This window comes from Bos indicus x Bos taurus, chromosome 8 (genome assembly GCF_003369695.1).
Source record: "Bos indicus x Bos taurus breed Angus x Brahman F1 hybrid chromosome 8, Bos_hybrid_MaternalHap_v2.0, whole genome shotgun sequence".
NCBI classification, from domain to species: domain Eukaryota; kingdom Metazoa; phylum Chordata; class Mammalia; order Artiodactyla; family Bovidae; genus Bos; species Bos indicus x Bos taurus.
This window is the reverse complement of record NC_040083.1, coordinates 48145567-48164791: the sequence shown is the minus strand read 5'-3', so window position 1 is coordinate 48164791 and position 19225 is coordinate 48145567. Positions and strand designations below refer to the sequence as shown.

Here is a 19225-nt window from a genome sequence, read left to right as displayed (position 1 = left end):
CAGTGACTGTGCCTCAAAGAGGTGGGCTACTCTAGTAAAGAGAATACGGGCTTTGGTTATGTTAATTCAAAACCCATCTCTGGATGCATGATTTCTCAAGTCTCAACTTTCCCAACTTTAAGAGGAAATAATTACATTGAAGAATAAAAGAGATACTGAAAGTAATGTACTAGGAAACCTGGCAGCAAATGCTCTTTAAATTGTTCTTCCCAGAGGGTCACTGGCATGAGCAGTGACGCTGCAAGCAGAGGTCCAGTGACCTCCCCCACCTCCCACACAATTCACCTTGGGCCAAGCTTCCTTCTCCACCTGTTCACCTTATGAATATCATCATGTGGAGATAGGCAAAAATGCTACAGTGAGCAAGAGGTTAAGGATTTGCTAGGTGCAGAGGGAAGAAAGAGGACAAAATGAACATGGTATGTGATGAGTATCCACTAAGTGACAAGCATTTTCATACATTATCTCATTTAATATTTAGCAGAAGTAAATCTCATTCTACAAATACAGAAACTGGGGCTCAGAGAGGTTAAATGTCTCACCCATGGGCTTTGAGCAGGTAGGTGGTAGAGACCCGACTTGAACTCTGGTCTACATAGGATTTGCTGCTGCTACCCCAAGGTAATACCTCCAAAACAATTTTCTTCCTCGCTCTTGTTCTCAGGTAAATGTGCTTTAAAGACCCAAGACATCTTTTACCTATCTTTAAAGTCAACCTGACCCAGTGGGAAGAATTAAACAATTTAATAATATGTGAGCACTCAGTGTCTCACAATTACCTATCTGCAAATGAATTACACATGCTGGAGTTTCTCTTTCAAAAAGCTACATGCTGCTTAAGTAGAAAAACTAACTCAATTCAAAATGCCCAATACTAAATTGTTGACTAGAGAATTTTTTAAAATTAACCTAATTTTGAATGAGTTTTAATTGATGAATTAAAAGTAGCTAGTCATTATCATTCTCTGGGCCTAAATGAAGTTAATAAAATGAAAGATTAGGTGGAGAAGGGAGAAGGAAGACAGGGGAAATCGTGTCCCCTCTGAGATGCTACACAAGCCCAGGGCTTGAAATGAAGAACTGAGCACCCAAGACCCGCCTACAACTAGTTCCATCACGCAACCTATATACTGAGGTTACCCAACATGCAACCCATCCACTGCTGCTGCTGCTAAGTTGCTTCAGTTGTGTCCGACTCTGTGCAACCCCATAGACAGCAGCCCTCCAGGCTCCCCCGGCCCTGGGATTCTCCAGCCAAGAACACTGGAGTGGGTTGCCATATCCTTCTCCAATGCATGAAAGTGAAAAGTGAAAGTGAAGTCGCTCAGTCGTGTCTGACTCTTCACAACCCCATGGACTGGAGCCCTACCAGGCTCCTCTGTCCATGGGATTTTCCAGGCAAGAGTACTGGAGTGGGGTGCCATTGCCTTCTCTCAACCCATCCACCACCCGTGCCCAAATCTCCTGGGACTTTTGTGAACGCCACTTCTGAGGACTTCCTCCAGATCTACAGATTCAGATTCTCTGGAAGATGATGCCCAGGAAATGGCATTTTAACAAACACCCCAGATGTTTCTGATTCATCCCAAGGTTTGGAAACAGCATTGGGTGCTCAGTAAAAATGCAAAGATCAAGATGATTCTGCATATTTACTTACTTTGTGGGGATACAATTTTCTGTAAGAATCTTGAAAACGTTTTAATGAATAATATATTTATCCCAGCAACTCTAAAGACCAGGCAGTCCCACTTTCAAAATGAGGGAATCAAGTCTTAAAATATATGTGACATGTCCACCCTTTACAATCAGGAATCAACTACTTGCACCTAGAGGAGAGGGATAAACAGTTACCCATTCACCGATTAGTGCATTTTATACTGTAAATCTAATCCACTTGATTAACTTATGTTTGTATGCAATTCCTAGTTAATTCTTTCTTGTGGGGGAATGGTATTTTTCTAAATTTATAACTTCAGTATGCTCCTTAGTTACAAATAGACTCCCTGACTCAACTACTAATTGCACGTTCAGGACACTCTTTTATTCTTCTGTACAACCCCCAGGAATGGTAAATTTTTTAGATAAATTACTTCCTTTTCTTCCTCCTTACCACTGATTAAAGGCAATCCACTAGCCAATTCTCTCACCTGCTATCCTACCATTTCAAATTTTGGAAATGGAAATGTAGATCGTAAAAGAAACCTAATTGTTGAACAGCTTCTTGTGATTAAGCAAATATCTCTAATCTTTCCTTAGTTTAGCAGTCTCTCTTCCTTTGTTTCTGGGGACTTGCCCCAAGCCTAAGGGGTCCCTGAAACTTGAGGGTCAAGTACCCAAGGCAACAATTCATTAGCCATGGGCTTTACTGGAGTCTTCCCAATTGGAGGAGCTCTGAGAGTCTCATCACCTTGGAAACACAACAGCAAGCTCCCTGAATATACACAGAATATAGATTTTTAAGCACCATAAGAAAATAGGATTTAGTTATCCCCAAATGTAAGAGTCATGATTCAAAAGTGTCACTGACTGGGAAGCATCTTTAGTCAGGAATAGCATCTTCAAGCTGACAAGTCACAAATATGTGTACTTTTGCTAACCAAACCGGTAGTTGAGGAAAAGCTCAAAAATATCCCATCTCTATCTTTAATTTTTCTCCTAAAAACGGAATGGCTTCCTCTGAAACTGGCAAGGCCACTGCCAATACAATTACCACTGGTGTGTATGGAACACTCAATTTACCTACGTCTTTAAATCCTGATTTTTGGAAATAGAAGTGCGAAAGATACACTCATAGAAGACATTTTGAACCTTAAAATGGAACTGCTTGTTTTGATGCAAATGGCTGGGGGGTGGGGGTGGGGGGGGGGCGGTGAGGCGGTAAATTTCTCTCTGACTATCCTTTCTAGTATTACAAGTTGTCTAGTCTGGATCATTAGTATCAATATGTTGTTTGTTGAATGATTAGATGAATGAAATCAGTTCTTAACTTATTCGAATGCACTGAAAGGGCTCAACAACACTGATCAAATGACTCTTCTATTATTTCGTTCGCAATAAATTCAATCAAATTTACGGAGCGCCTAGGCGATGCTATGCCAGGAGCCTGAGATACAAAAATGAATGAAGCAAGGTGCTAGTTTATTAATGATTTCAAGATTTGAGAGGGCACAGCCTCGCTCCCCCTTCCACCGAAGCCTGCAAGGCTGTGGAACCAATCGTACTCTACATCTCCCAGCACCTGGGAACATTTTACTTCCATTCCAACTCACGAACCCAGCACCAGGGCTCTCCCGGAAAGAGCCAAACCCTTAAGTTCAACTCCGCACCGAGCTAACTCCGGAGTCCGTGGCTCACCGGGCGAGATTCCTTGCACCTGTCCGCCCGCCCGTCGGGGTGCGCCAGACCCCGCACCCGCTTACTTTGCCACTGTCGCTCACACCAAGGAGGTGGTCCCGTAGCACCTCCATGGGACAGGTCCAGGTGGAGTGGACGAACGTCCCTCGGAAGATGTGCGCCAGGGGCGGCATCCGGGCGGCACACATGTTAGCGGTGGAGCGCAGCGCGGAGTCCGCGGGCGGAGGAGGGCGCACCGGCCGAACGCGCAGCGAGGACTCCCTGTGGCTGCGGGCAGCTGCCGAGCCGGCACCCGCTCAGGCCTCGGCCTGCCCCCGCTTCCGCGCTATCGCCTGCCCCCTGCAGACCGCGCCCAGGGGCTGGCTTCCTGCCTCCTCGATGCCAATAGGATTTGTCTCCCGTGAGTTGGTTCCAGTCTTTCTCTCCTCCCCTGCTTTAGTTTTTGATACAGTTAACTCTTTGAGTTTCCAAAATCACCGCTCACATAGCGATTCTTTTAACCCTTGGTGGCTGTCGCCCATGCAGGGGGCCGGAGGTGAAGGGAGGAGCTGGAGGATTCAGGATTCCAGACCTGTAACTTTAACTGATTACTGCATCTGCTTTCTCCTCTGCCTTTAATTGGCACACCCAGAGTCACATCTACCTGCTTTCTTGCCCTTTTAACTCTTAGCTATTTGTGGCTCAACTCTGGGCCTATTCAACCACAAGGTCTTACCTGGCACAAGTTCAGTGCCAGGGTGACAGGTCTGTTATGGCTGCCTACCTGGAGAAGGGGATGGCTATCCACTCCAGTATTCTTAGGCTTCCCTGGTGGCTCAGATGGTAAAGAATCTGCCTACAGTGCTGGAGATCTGGGTTCAATTCTGGGTTGGAAAGATCCCTTGGAGAAGGAAATGGCTACTCCCTCCAGTATTCTTGCCTGAAGAATTCCATGGACAGAGGAACCTCCTGGGCTACAGTCCATGGGGTCACAAAGAGTCAGACACAACTTTCACTTTTCTTTCACCATACCAACCAGTTTCATTTTCATTTCTGTGGGTTGCAGAATTTGTCTTAACCTGATGTTCTGGAAGCATGTCCTACAGAATTGCTGGGCTCCCACCACTGGAGGTTAATCTTGACCCCAAAGTTCTTTTGTTCACCTGAGGCTAACGTTTTGGCCCTTGTGTCCACCCACAAACAACTCCAATTTTTCTCATACCTAAAATAAATGAATCTCTTTGATTTACTTCCAGTTGTACACTGGAATCAAGATTGCCAGGAGAAATATCAATAACCTCATATATGCAGATGACACCACCCTTGTGGCAGAAAATGAAGAGGAACTAAAAAGCCTCTTGATGAAAGTGAAAGAGGAGAGTGAAAAAGTTGTCTTAAAGCTCAACATTCAGAAAACTAAGATCATGGCACCTGGTCCCATCAGTTCATGGGAAATAGATGGGGAAACAGTGGAAACAGTGTCAGACTTTATTTTTGGGGGCTCCAAAATCACTACAGATGGTGATTGCAGCCATGAAATTAAAAGACGCTTACTCCTTGGAAGGAAAGTTATGACCAACCTAGACAGCATATTCAAAAGCAGAGACATTACTTTGCCAACAAATGTCTGTCTAGTCAAGGCTGTGGTTTTTCTAGTAGACATGTATGGATGTGAGAGTTGTACTGTGTGAGTTGCCGAAGAATTGATGCCTTTGAACTGTGGTGTTGGAGAAGACTCTTGAGAGTCCCTTGGGGACTGCAAGGAGATCCAACCAGTCAATTCTAAAGCAGATCAGTTCTGGGTGTTCATTGGAAGGAATTATGCTAAAGCTGAAACTCCAATACTTTGGCCACCTCATGAGAAGAGTTGACTCACTGGGAAAGACCCTGATGCTGGGAGGGATTGGGGGCAGGATGAGAAGGGGACAACAGAGGATGAGATAGCTGGATGGCATCACCAACTCAATGGACATGAGTTTGAATGAACTCCAGGAGTTGGTGATGGACAGGGAGGCCTGGCATGCTGAAATTCATGGGGACGCAAAGAGTCGGACATGACTGAGCGACTGAACTCAACTGAACTGTACAGGGGGGAAAAATTAAGTACTCAAGCCAAGTTACCAGAAATGGCAGTGTGGCATGGCTTGGTGGAAAGAGTGCTGGATTAGGAATCAAGAGTTTTTTGGTCCATGCAAGTGGGCCTCAGCATCCTTATCATCCTTGTTTGTGAAAATGGAACTTGGACTGGGTAGTTGCTAAGACAGAGACTAGGTCAGCAGTCCTACCCTACAGCATGTGCACAAAGTCCTCTCTTAAGTTCCTCCAGAAAGAACAACTTGTTTCCACTCAGGACATTTGTACATGTGGATCCTTCTGCCCCTAATGCCTCCTGTGGATACTGACTGGCTCCTCGTAGTCACTAAGTCATGTATGACTCTTTTGCCACCCCATGGACTGTAACCCACCAGCCGCCTCTGTCCAGGGGATTTCCCAGGCAAGAACACTGGAGTGGGTTGTCATTTCTTTCTCCAGGGATCTTCCTGACCAAGGGATCAAACCCAAGTCTCCTGCATTAGCAGGTAAATTCTTTACCACTGAGCCACCAGGGAAGCCCCTTCTCATCACTGGTTTGCCTCATATGTCAGCTCTTTGGCGTAATCTACCTCCAACACCAAGCTAATAGCACAACCCTATCCCTCGCAGTTTCTATTGCATTAAACTATCTTGTTTCTGCTATTGCATTTATCATAGCTAATTTCATTTATTTTATGCTTTTTTATTTATTTCTGCTTCCCTTCCCCCAGTACACACACACAGATACACAGAGTAATAAAAGTGCCACAAAACCAGGTGTCTTATGCCTAGAACAGTGCCTGGTATTTCTTACATATTAAATGAATGAATGGTTTTTTGGGGAGCGGAGAAGTAACTTGACATAAACATCTATTTTGGCTCCTTCATAAAGTATCAGGGTTTCACATTGCCATGCATGAGTAGGCTTTCTCTGAATCTCTGCTTTTATGACCAAGGGATAGCTTATATAAATGATTGATCCCCTTCTCGATTCCTTCACCTCCTCCTTACCAAGGTGGAGGAGGACCAATTCATGAGGACTTTCTTTGCTTTAGCACTGAAAGTCTCACAATGCAGGAAACTGCCAGTCCCAGGCACACCAAGCTGAGTGATCATCCTGCCAAGAACTCAGATTAAGAAACCCTGAGATTAGGAAACTGAGAGCTCTGCTCTTGCCTCTGGGAGGCGTCAGCCCTTTCTCCCTGTTGCTTTCTTCTGATTATGCAGACCACACTCCCTGCTTGCAGTCCCAACTGAAACATTCTCTTGATTTGAATACACACACACAAACCTTAGAAAGAAAAGAAAATGTCTCGCTGTTATTGTAAAAGTGGAATCAATTCAACATTTCTAAAAGATGTATTGGTTTCCTAAAATAAATACAACTAATTTATTATTTAATGAAAGTCACCTAAATTCCAACAATTGAGTCTAGTGAATTAGAATCCATTTACTTAGTAGAATATTATGAAGTTTTAAAAAACAATAGGGGATATATGCAACCTTGTGGGAATTACATGTAATAAAATGTCAAGTTTTTTTTTAATTAATTTATTTTAATTGGAGGCTAATTACTTTAAATACTGTAGTGGTTTTTACCACAGATTGACATGAATCAGCCATGGGTGTATATGTGTTTCCCATCCTGAACCCCCCTCCCTACCTCCCTCCCCATACCATCTCTCAGGGTCATCCTATTGCACCAGCTCTGAACCCTGTCTCAGGCATCGAACCTAGACTGGCAATCTATTTCACATATGTTTCAATGCTATTCTCTCAGATCATCCCACCTTCGTCTTCTCCCACAGAGTTCAAAAGTCTGTTCTTTATATCTGTGTCTCTTTTGCTGTCTCGCATATAGGGTCATCGTTACCATCTTTCTAAATTCCATATATTCCATTAATATACTGTATTGGAGTTTTTCTTTCTGACTTACTTCACTCTATAATAGGCTCCAATTTCATCCACCTCATTAGAACTGATTTGAATGCATTCTATTTAATAGCTGAGTACTATTCCATTGTGTATATGTACCACAGCTTTCTTATCTATTCATCTGCTGATGGACATCTAGGTTGCTTCCATGTCCTGGCTATTATAAACAGTGCTGTGATGAACATTGGGGTTCAGTTCAGTTCAGTAGCTCAGTCATGTCCGACTTTTTGCAACATCATAAATCGCAGCACGCCAGGACTCCCTGTCCATCACCAACTCCCAGAGTTTACTCAAATTCATGTCCGTTGAGTCGGTGATGCCATCCAGCCATCTCATCCTCTGTCGCCCCCTTCTCTTCCTGCCCCCAATCCCTCCCAGCATCAGGGTCTTTTCCAATGAGTCAACTCTTCGCATGAGGTGGCCAAAGTATTGGAGTTTCAGCTTTAGCATCAGTCCTTCCAATGAACACCCAGGACTGATCTCCTTTAGAATGGACTGGTTGGATCTCCTTGCAGTCCCCAAGGGACTCTCAAGAGTCTTCTCCAACACCACAGTTCAAAAACATCAATTCTTCAGCAATCAGCTTTCTTCACAGTCCAACTCTCACATCCATACACGACTACTGGAAAAACCACAGCCTTGACTAGACAGACCTTTGTGGACAAAGTAATGTCTCTGCTTTTGAATATGCTATCTAGGTTGGTCATAACATTCCTTCCAAGGAGTAAGTGTCTTTTAATTTCATAGCTGCAGTCACCATCTGCAGTGATTTTGGAGCCCCCAAAAATAAAGTCTGACACTGTTTCCCCATCTATATCCCATGAGGTGATGGGACCAGATGTCGTGATCTTAGTTTTCTGAATGTTGAGCATCTGAATGTTGGTGTGAGATGGTACCTCACTGGGGTTTTGATTTGCATTTCTGTGATAATGAGTGATGTTGAGCATCTTTTCATGTGTTTGTTAGCCATCTGTATGTCTTCTTTGGAGAAATGTCTGTTTAGTTCTTTGGCCCATTTTTTGATTGGGTCATTTATTTTTCTGGAATTGAGCTGCATGAGATGCTTGTATATTTTTGAGATTAATTCTGTTGCAGGAAGAGGGACCCCTTCCAGGGCCTGAAACTGTGCTCTTGTCTAACACTCAGAAATGAATTGTCTGAGAAGACACATGTGCTGAAAAAGCAAGAGATTTTATTGGGGAAAGACACCCGGGTGGAGAGCAGTAGGGTAAGGGAACCCAGGAAAACAGCTCTGCCACATGGCTCGCAGTCTAGGGTTTCATGGTGATGGGATTAGTTTCCAGGTTGTCTTTAGCCAATCATTTTGACTCAGAGTCCTTCCTGGTGGTGCGTGCCTTGTTCAGCCAAGATGGATGCCAGAGAGAAGGATTCTGGGAGGTGGTCAGACATGTGGTGTCTCCTTTTGACGTTTCCTGAGCTCTTCCAGTTGGTGGTAGCTTATTAGTTCTGTGTTCCTTACCAGGATCTCCTGTCATAAAACAACTCATGCAAATGGTTAATATGGTGCCTGGCCAGGGTGGGCGGTTTCAGTCAGTGTGCTTCCCCTAACAATTCTTTGTCAGTTGCTTCATTTGCTATTATTTCTCCCATTCTGAAAGCTCTCTTTTCACCTTGCTTATGCAAGGTGAAATTCGTTGTGCAAAAACTTTTAAGTTTAATTAGGTCCCATTTGTTTATTTTTGCTTTTATTACCAATACCCTGGGAGGTGGGTCACAGAGGATCCTGCTGTGATCTGTGTCAGAAAGTGTTTTGCCTATGTTTTCCTCTAGGAGTTTTATAGTTTCTGGTCTTACATTTAGATCTTTAATCCATTTTGAGTTTATTTTTGTGTATGGTGTTAGAAAATGTTCTAGTTTCGTTCTTTTACAAGTGGTTGACCAGTTTTCCCAGCACCACTTGTTAAAGAGATTGTCTTTTCTCCATTGTATATTCTTGCCTCAAGTTTTTTTAATGGCATTTATGCTATGGTTCAGAGAAGGCAATGGCAACCCACTACATTACTCTTGACTGGAAAATCCCATGGGCGGAGGAGCCTGGTAGCCTGCAGTCCATGGGGTCACAAAGAGTTGGACACGTATCAGCGACTTCACTTTCACGTTTCACTTTCATGCATTGGAGAAGGAAATGGCAACCCATTCCAATGTCCTTGCCTGGAGAATCCCAGGCATGGGGAGCCTGGTAGGCTGCCGCCTATGTGGTCACACAGAGTTGGATATGACTGAAGCAACTTAGCAGCAGCAGCAGCATGCTATGGTTAAAATCAGGAAATGCCTAGGACATAATGGCTAGAATTAAAAAGGTGTGCCAAACAATGGCAGTCATTCTACTGAGGTAATGGAATTAGTAGGAAATAGGGTTTCATTGTTACACATGGTTGATAGAATGACTAATCACTATGTAGCTTTGAATAAAGTTAATCTTCTTAAGAAATCAGATTGATTATATTCTTTGCAGCCAAAGATGGAGAAGCTCTATACAGTCAGCAAAAACAAGACCAGGAGCTAACTGTGGCTTGGCTCAGATCATGAACTCCTTATTACCAAATTCAGACTAAAATTGAAGAAAGTAGGGAAGACTATTAGACCATTCAGGTATGACCTAAATCAAATCCCTTATGATTATACAGTGGAAGTGAGAAATAGATTTAAGGGACTAGATCTGATAGACAGAGTGCCTGATGAACTATGGATGGAGGTTCATGACATTGTACAGGAGACAGGGATCAAGACCATCCCCAGGAAAAAGAGATGCAAAAAAGCAAAATGGCTGTCTGAGGAGGCCTTACAAATAGCTGTGAGAATACGAGAAGCAAAAAGCAAAGGAGAAAAGGAAAGATATAAGCATGTGAATGCAGAGTTCCAAAGAATAGCAAGGAGAGATAAGAAAGCCTTCCTCAGCGATCAGTGCAAAGAAATAGAGGAAAACAACAGAATGGGAAAGACTAGAGATCACTTCAAGAAAATTAGAGACACCAAGGGAATATTTCATGCAAAGATGGGCTCCATAAAGGACAGAAATGGTATGGACCTAACAGAAGCAGAAGATATTAAGAAGAAGTGGCAAGAATACACAAAAGAACTGTACAAAAAAGATCTTCATGACCAAGATAATCACAATGGTGTGATCACTCACCTAGAGCCAGACATCCTGGAATGTGAAGTCAAGTGGGCCTTAGAAAGCATCACTATGAACAAAGCTAGTGGAGGTGATGGAATTCCAGTTGAGCTATTTCAGATCCTGAAAGATGATGCTGTGAAAGTGCTGCACTGAAAATGCCAGCAAATTTGGAAAACTCAGCACTGGCCAGAGAACTGGAAAAGGTCAGTTTTCATTCCAATCCCAAAGAAAGGCAATGCCAAAGAATGCTCAAACTACCGCATAATTGCACTCATCTCACACGCTAGTAAGGTAATGCTCAAAATTCTCCAAGCCAGGCTTCAGCAATACGTGAACCATGATCTTCCAGATGTTCAAGCTGGCTTTAGAAAAGGTAGAGGAACCAGAGATAAAACTGCCAACATCCACTGGATCATTGAAAAAGAGAGTTCCAGAAAAACCTCTACTTCTGCTTTATTGACTATGCCAAAGCCTTTGACTGTGTGGATCACAATAAACTGTGGAAAATTCTGAAAGAGATGAGCATACCAGATCACCTGACCCGCCTCTTGAGAAACCTATATGCAGGTCAGGAAGCAACAGTTAGAACTGGACATGGAACAACAGACTGGTTCCAAATAGGAAAAGGAGTACGTCAAGGCTATATATTGTCACCCTGCTTATTTAACTTATATGCAGTGTACATCATGAGAAACTCTGGGCTGGAAGAAGCACAAGCTGGAATCACGATTGCCAGGAGAAATATCAATAACCTCAGATATGCAGATGACACCACCCTTATGGCAGAAAGTGAAGAGGAACTAAAAAACCTCTTGGTAAAAGTGAAAGTGGAGAGTGAAAAAGTTGGTTTAAAGCTCAACATTCAGAAAACGAAGATCATGGCATCTGGTCCCATCATTTCATGGCAAATAGATGGGGAAACAGTGGATACAGTGTCAGACTTTATTTTGGGGGCTCAAAACTCACTGCAGATGGTGATTGCAGCCATGAAATTAAAAGACGCTTACTCCTTGGAAGGAAAGTTATGACCAACCTAGATAGCATATTCAAAAGCAGACATTACTTTGCCAACAAAGGTCTGTCTAGTCAAGGCTATGGTTTTTCCTGTGGTCATGTATGGATGTGAGAGTTGGACTGTGAACAAAGCTGAGTGCCGAAGAATTGATGCTTTTGAACTGTGGTGTTGGAGAAGACTCTTGAGAGTCCTTTGGGTGGCAAGGTGATCCAACCAGTCCATCCTAAAGGAGATCAGTCCTGAATGTTCATTGGAAGTACTGATGTTGAAGCTGAAACTCCAATACTTTGGCCACCTCATGCGAAGAGTTGACTCACTGGAAAAGACCCTGATGCTGGGAAGGACTGGGGGCAGGACGAGGAGGGGATGACAGAGGATGAGATGGCTGCATGGCATCTTTGACTCAATGGACTCAATGAGTTTGAGTAAACTCTGGGAGTTGGTGATGTACAGAGAGGCCTGGCATACTGTGATTCATGGGGTTACAAAAAGTCGGACATGACTGAGTGACTGAACTTAACTGAACTGAGTCTTCTTAAACAGAAGATATGGCCATAGGCCACCAGGTGACATGGCATTAGCACTTCTCAGGTAAGTGTTAGTTTTTCCAAGCAGGCACAATTTCACCTCCTTGCAGCCACAATATAGGCACCTCACTCAGGATCCAGCACCTTCAGCTCAGCCACACATCAGGAAATCTTGGCTTCCCAACTATTGCCTGTTCTCCACCCTCAGATGTGGAGACTCTTTTAAATTGCTAGTCCTCTTGCAATTTTGACGCCCATTCTGTTATGTCTAGGGAAATGTTCTCAAGGCTACTGATGTTTGGAGGAAGCAAGGAATACAGAGCTTTTATATTCACCTTTGAAACACAGCCCAAGTACACTGCAAGCCAGCCACTTGTTTAATATAATTATTCTGCCCAGGGCTAAGTATGCAACAAATGCTTATTATGCCTCTGAAGTTTCAAGGAAATAGCACTTTCTATTATTAAGCTCTTTCTGTAGCCCGTGTTCAATATTCATGCAATATTAGAACTGAAAGAGCATTAGAGGTTATCATTCATTGTGCATTTCACTGCTGTTTTCTAGGATCACTGTCAGTCAACCCTCACCAGCTTAATTCATCAAAAGGAAATCCAGCAGTGGTATGCACTTTCAGGGCCCTACCCCCACATATCACTTTCTTCCTTCTGGGGAAAACAGACTCTCTATGGCGTGGATGCTTCCTGAAGCCCTGGATGCTTCTTCAGGCTCTTCTCCTTCCGGTTTGCCACATACAATATATCTGCTGTGCTCACGATCTCTTTGCCTGCAGTACCCTGATACCACTCTACACTGTGCCTACTTTATTTTACTGCCCACTCTTTCCTAGCTAAATCCCTGGCTAAATACTTCAGCTTAATTGCTCACTCCCACCCCCTTCCAGGAAATCTTTACACCTCCTGTCTTTCTCAGGTGTTAAATGCTCCTCCTCTGAGTTTGTGGGGGTGCTCTAAGTATTCCTTTATCAGTCTGTCTCCCTGAGAAGACTGCTGTTTTCCTTATGAACCACATTTTCTTCCTTCCCGTATCCCCTTAACACAGTGTCTGACTAATAGGAGCTACTCAATAGACATGAAAGTTGGATTTCAAATGATGACTCTATTGCCTAATTTTAGTGCTAAAAAATAAAGGGCTAATGACGTCCCTGGTGGTCCAGCAGTTAAGACTTCCCTTCCCAAATCAAGGAGTGCCAGTTTGATCCCTTGTCAGGGACCTAAGATCCCACATGCCTCCTGGCCAAAAAACCAAAACAGAAACAGAAACAATATTGTAACAAATTCAATAAGGACTTTAAAAAATGTTCCACATTCAAAAAAAAAAATCTAAAAAAAAAAAAAAGGCAGTATAGTGGGTATGTGCTGAGTGAGTGAGTGAAGTCGCTCAGTCGCATCCGACTCTGTGACCCCATGGACTGTAGCCCACCAGGCTCCTCCGTCCATGGGATTCTCCAGGCAAGAATACTGGAGTGGGTTGCCATTTCCTTCTCCAGGGGATCTTCCCAACCCAGAGGAACCCAGGTATTCCTCATTGCAGGCAGACGCTTTAACCTCTGAGCCACCAGGGAAGCCCATGGGTATGTGCTGCTGCTGCTGCTGCTGCTGCTGCTGCTGCTGCTGCTGCTAAGTCACTTCAGTCGTGTCTGACTCTGTGCGACCCCATAGACAGCAGCCCACCAGGCACCCCCGTCCCTGAGATTCTCCAGGCAAGAACACTGGAGTGGGTTGCCATTTCCTTCTCCAGTGAAAAGTGAAAGTGAAGTCGCTCAGTCGTGTCCGACTCTTCTCGACCCCGTGGACTGCAGCCTACCAGACTCCTCCATCCACGGGATTTTCCAGGCAAGAGTACTGGAGTGGGGTGCCATCGCCTTGTGCTAATAGTGAGCAATTCATAGACTGGAACTTAAAAGTGAGCTTTATTTCACTTATTTAGTTTTCCAACATTTTATTGTGAAATTTTTCAAATGTATAGAAAAGACAAAAAGCTTCATTTCTTAAGATCACATTTCTCGTACTTCAGATGCAGCCGAGTGTTCTCAAACTCACTAACAACTGGATGGGACTAGTATAACTGAAACTCTAATTGTGTGAAGAAAAGAACAGGAACATAGTATAATCAGTTATGGCATTTTGATCATCTTCTCAGTCTAACTATACTGGTAGCTGGTCATTCTTGCTAGATGGAATTTGACTGTTTTAAAAAGCTTTCTCTTTTACTATCTCATTTGAACCTCACAACAGCCCTATAAAGTAGGAAGAGAATGTATTTTAACAATTTCAGAGATGAGGAAACCAAAGTTCAGTGTGGTTGGCTTGACTATCCAGTTAGTATAGAATAAAACTCGGTTTCAACTCATAATTCTCACTCATTGTCTCATTAGACTAGACTGAAGAATTTTCCATTCAGTTTTGCCATGGCTCACTTGGTCACTGCACTGCGGGCTGTCATCTACAACTTTCGCTTTGTACATGGTTTTTCAACAGTTGCCAGTGACATACAGATCTACTCTGAAGAAAAACCAAAGGAGAAATAATGGACCTCCAGGAGAAGAACAATCCAATCTCTATCAGTTAGTAAAATGATTTAGAGAGAATAATTCACACTTTGAAGAGGCACAGGGAGTGAAGGGCAGGCAGGTTAAATGAAAAGCCACTTTCCTCTCCTATCTGGGAGAGAAGTTGTCATTGCACAGTGAAATAAATGCCTGCCTATTTTATTTATTCTTTTTGTGTAGTTAAATCTATCAGTTTCCATGGTGCCCCCTATTCACCATGGAAACTCTGACAAGCTCGTTATGCTTTAGGAAAAAAAACACATACACCGAAAATCTGAGATGGGATAAATGCACTTCTTTTAAAACTGTGTTCTTCTGAGTAGGAAGCCTTGATGGATAGCAAATCATAATGATCTCGATTTTTCCACTTCTTAAGTGGGAATAGAGTTTTGCCTACCCATCAAAGGAGAACCTTTGATCCCCCAAAATCTGTGTGGCAGTAGTTATGTGTATGAATACTTCACTTCTGAATTTACTGGCAGCAGAGACATGACTCAGTCCTCATTTAGCTGATTTTTATGAGAATATGGTACTAGTCCCTATATAATTTCTTTTTTGTTCAGAAATTTATATTATGATAGGCACCCTGCTAGCCTCTGTGGACATGACAATGCATGAAACAGACATTGTCTTGTCCATATGCAACTTACACTAATCTTTTTCTCCATCACCTCTAGGAGTAGGAATTAACTGTGTTCATAGTGTTACCATAATATTTCCCTAGTGTGATTGACAAATTACGTATTGTCTTATATCAGTTCAGTTCAGTTCAGTTCTGTTCAGTCACTCAGTCGTGTCCGACTCTTTGCAACCCCTTGAGTTACAGCACGCCAGGCCTCCCTGTCTATCACCAACTCCCAGAGTTCACTCAGACTCACATCCATCGAGTCAGTGTTACTGCATATCTAATTGTAAATAATACAAATATGATAAAAATGCACCTAAGAGTAAAACTGAAGTGATATATATTGATAGCAATGAAGAGGTATATGATTTCTTTAACATTATTTGTTTTAAAGAAGCCTTTTTTTTTTGGCTGGGCTACATGGCTTGCAGGATCGTAGTCCCTCTGGCATGGATTGAACTCAGGGCCTGGCAGTGAAAGCACCAAGTCCTAACCACTGGACGACCAGGAAATTCCCATAAAGAGGTCTATATTTTTAAGTAGCTACTTTATTACTTTTGTAAAATTTATATATGTTCATTTTTCAAGATTTGAATATTTTTAAAAATACTCATATCTCATCACCCAAATATATCACAGTCATCAGCACTCTTGAGGTTTTCTTAGAAAAGTTCCAGTGTAGAAAAGACAAAAATAATAGAAGAAGTTTATAGAAAGGAAAACTAAGCTAGAGAAAAGCTACCTCTACTTTGTAGAACAGAAATTGAATTTGGAGAAATTTGGGAAAAGGCATCTATTTTACCTGAATTTTAGTTAAGAAAGGAAAACTACAAAACAAGAGGACTGCATTTCTACTTCAACCAGGTTTTATGCCAGGCTGGTGCAAGAAGATATTTTTCCTGGCAGGAAAGCTTTCAGTACCATGTAAGTAGTCATCTCCATCACCTGCTCGTGCTGCTAATCCTTAGAATAACATGGCACCTTAGCAGAGATCAGCCGATGCCCCTTTCCCACCAGTTCAAAGCAAATACTATTGACCTGATGTTACTTTGTCTCCATTTCTACCCTAATATAGATGATACTACTCTACATTTACTACCAAAGGATAAACACTAAATATTGGGGTGGCCAAAAAGTTCAACTGGGTTTCCTCGTAACATCTTATAGAAAAACCAGAGCAAACTTATTGGCCATCCCAATAAAATCAAATTTTATAGGCTCAGGTTCCAGCTCCACCACTAGCCGGTGCTGCCTTAGGAAAAGTATTCCATCTCTTTGGCCTTGGTTTCTTCATCTGTAAGATGTAAGGTTACATATTGTCACTGGTCTCATACTTCTTTACTCTCAATGATTCATTTTCATATCTCTCCTGCTAAAATATTTTGTTTTAAAATTTTTTACCTATCAAGAAGACTAGATAGATGCTTGATATGAATTTTTCTTGAATAAATTATTTCCTTGTTTTTCATTAAAGACCAAATTAACTACTAATCAAAGCTGCTGATCAATATAAACTGTCTAGCATCAGTATGTTGAGTTAACATAATTCAAAACTAAAGCAGATCTAACATTTCATTTAGCCCATGCAATCTATCTCAAGTTGGACAAATTCTGTTAGGCTTTGTGAAATGTTAGTAACAGCTTAAGGAACATGCTTTTGAACTTGTTGATTAATCCTCCTTAGTATCCTGGCACTCTCAGTTGATAAATATCAAACTAATACATAAATAGCTTATAGAACTCAATAGCACAAAAATCAAGCAATTTTGTCCAAAAATAGGCAGAAGACTTAAATAGGAATTTCTCCAAAGGAGACATACAGATGGCCAAGAGGCACTTGAAGAGATGCTCAACATCACTAATTATTAGATAAATGCAAATTAAAACTACAATGAGGTACTACCTACACCAGTCAGAATGGCCATTGCTGAAAATCTACAAATAACAAATGTTGGAGAGGATGTGGAGAAAAGGGAACCCTCCTACACCACTGGTGGGAATGAAAGTTGGTGCAGCCACTGTGGAAAACAGTATGGAGGTTCCTCAGAAAGCTAAAAAAGAGGGTTACCATATGATCCAGCTATCTGACTCCTGGGCATATATCTGGAAAAAACCATAATTTGAAAAGATTCCTGCACACCTATGTTCAGAGCACCACTGTTCACAATAACCAAGACAAGGAAAGAATGTAAATGTCCATCAATAGATGAATGGATAAAGAAGCCATGGTACATATATACAATGGAACACTACTCAGTCATAAAAAAGAAGAAAATAATACCATTTGCAGCAACATGAATGTAAATAGAGATTATCATAGTAAGTAAAAAAGATAAAGTCAAAAAGATAAAGAAAAATACCATATGATATCACTTATATGAATCTAAAATACAACAAATGAACCTATCTATTAAAGAGAAATAGAATCAGACATTAAAAAAAAAAAAAAAAAGAATCACAGACATAGAGAACAGCCTGATGGTTGCCAAGGGGAAGAGCACTGGTTGGGTCGCAGATGTAAGCTTTTATATATAGAATGGATAAATGACAAGATCATACTATATAGCACTGAGAACTATTGATACATTCAATATCCTCTGATAAACCATTATGGAAAATAATAGTTTTTAAAAAGAACGTGTATAAGTATATATATAACTGAATCACTTTGCTATACAGCAGTAATTAATACAACATTGCAAATCAATCATACCTCAACAAATAAATAAAAATTTTATAAAAAACTAGGAGAGGGAATCATTGACATAACTGTACACATTTTGGGGAATTATTTGTTAATTTTTATGCCTTGAACTAAACAGTTTATTTTATATATATTCATTATGCCACATCAATGACTGAGACCAAGAGGATTAAGTGAATATTATTTAGGTGTTAATTCTGAAGATCACAGAAAAAAGTTGGTTTTCCTCAAGAATATCAATGAACAGCTCAAGTGGCTTGAGCATGGTTTTGAAGTTAGGAAAATGCTGGTCCCAGGTAATGATATGCTAGTCAATATACAATAACAGCTGGTGCATGCCTATAGAGCCCATGATTCTAGAAGCCATGTCACATTTGGACTCTACCCTAGGAGAAAACGAAATATTACCATACCATCCTTAGAGCCCCTTTAGATATGGACATCAAATGCTAACTGAAACTCAAGTTAAATGATAAAATAATGATTTTTTTAAAAGGAGAAAAAAATTCTAAAGAAGTCTTATAGTGGTATTTGAGTGTATAAAGTTAAACGTCAAAAATTCCTCTGCATATTTCTAAAGGGACAATTTTTAATATTACATATAAATGAAAGAACTGACCATTTATGGTCTATATGAAATGCAAAAGTCCATTCATTATATCTGTAACAAAAATCTAGCCCTAATGAGAGAAAAACTTTTTAAATATCTAAGAGAAGCAATTCTTCTACTTGCTTTTATAAGTTTGGTTTGTGTTTTCAGAATTTTTTGTGCAATGGAATATAATAGGGACTCAGTAAATATTAGATGAATTAATGTTTTATTATATATACTAAAACCCCAATTCAGGCTTCCTCATCATCCCCTCCCCCTACCCTCCACCCAAGCATTCAAATTGTCATAGTGTATGTAATACTATAATATGCCAAGAAAAGAAGAAAATGTAACTTGCATTTAGGTCATGTATGTATATGAGAGTTGGACTATAAAGAAAGCTGAGAGCAGAAGAATGGATGCTTTTGAACTGTGGTGTTGGAGAAGACTCTTGAGAGTCCCTTGGACTGCAAGGAGATCCAACCAGTCCATCCTAACGGAGATCAGTCCTGGGTGTTCATTGGAAGGACTGGTGTTGAAGCTGAAACTCTAATACTTTGGCCACCTGATGTGAAGAGCTGACTCACTGGAAAAGACCCTGATGCTGGAAAAGATTGAGGGCAGGAGGAAAAGGGGACAATAGAGGATGATATGGTTGGATGGCATCACCAACTCAATGGACATGAGTTTGGATAGGCTCCAGGAGTTGGTGA

At 41.6% G+C, this 19225-nt stretch overlaps 2 protein-coding genes across 2 annotated transcripts in view; one reads left to right on the top strand and one right to left on the bottom strand.

The window, feature by feature from the left end:
* Positions 1–3760, bottom strand: part of GDA (guanine deaminase) — a 127455-nt gene extending 123695 nt beyond the window's left edge. The window contains exon 1 of the mRNA XM_027549468.1: positions 3420–3760. Coding sequence (XP_027405269.1) covers positions 3420–3542 — 123 coding nt within the window. The 5' untranslated portion in view covers positions 3543–3760. The remainder of the gene's footprint in view (positions 1–3419) is intronic.
* Positions 3541–19225, top strand: part of C8H9orf57 (chromosome 8 C9orf57 homolog) — an 85799-nt gene continuing 70114 nt past the window's right edge. Inside the window, exon 1 of the mRNA XM_027550202.1 lies at positions 3541–3927. Within this exon, the coding sequence (XP_027406003.1) occupies positions 3541–3927 (387 nt within the window). The remainder of the gene's footprint in view (positions 3928–19225) is intronic.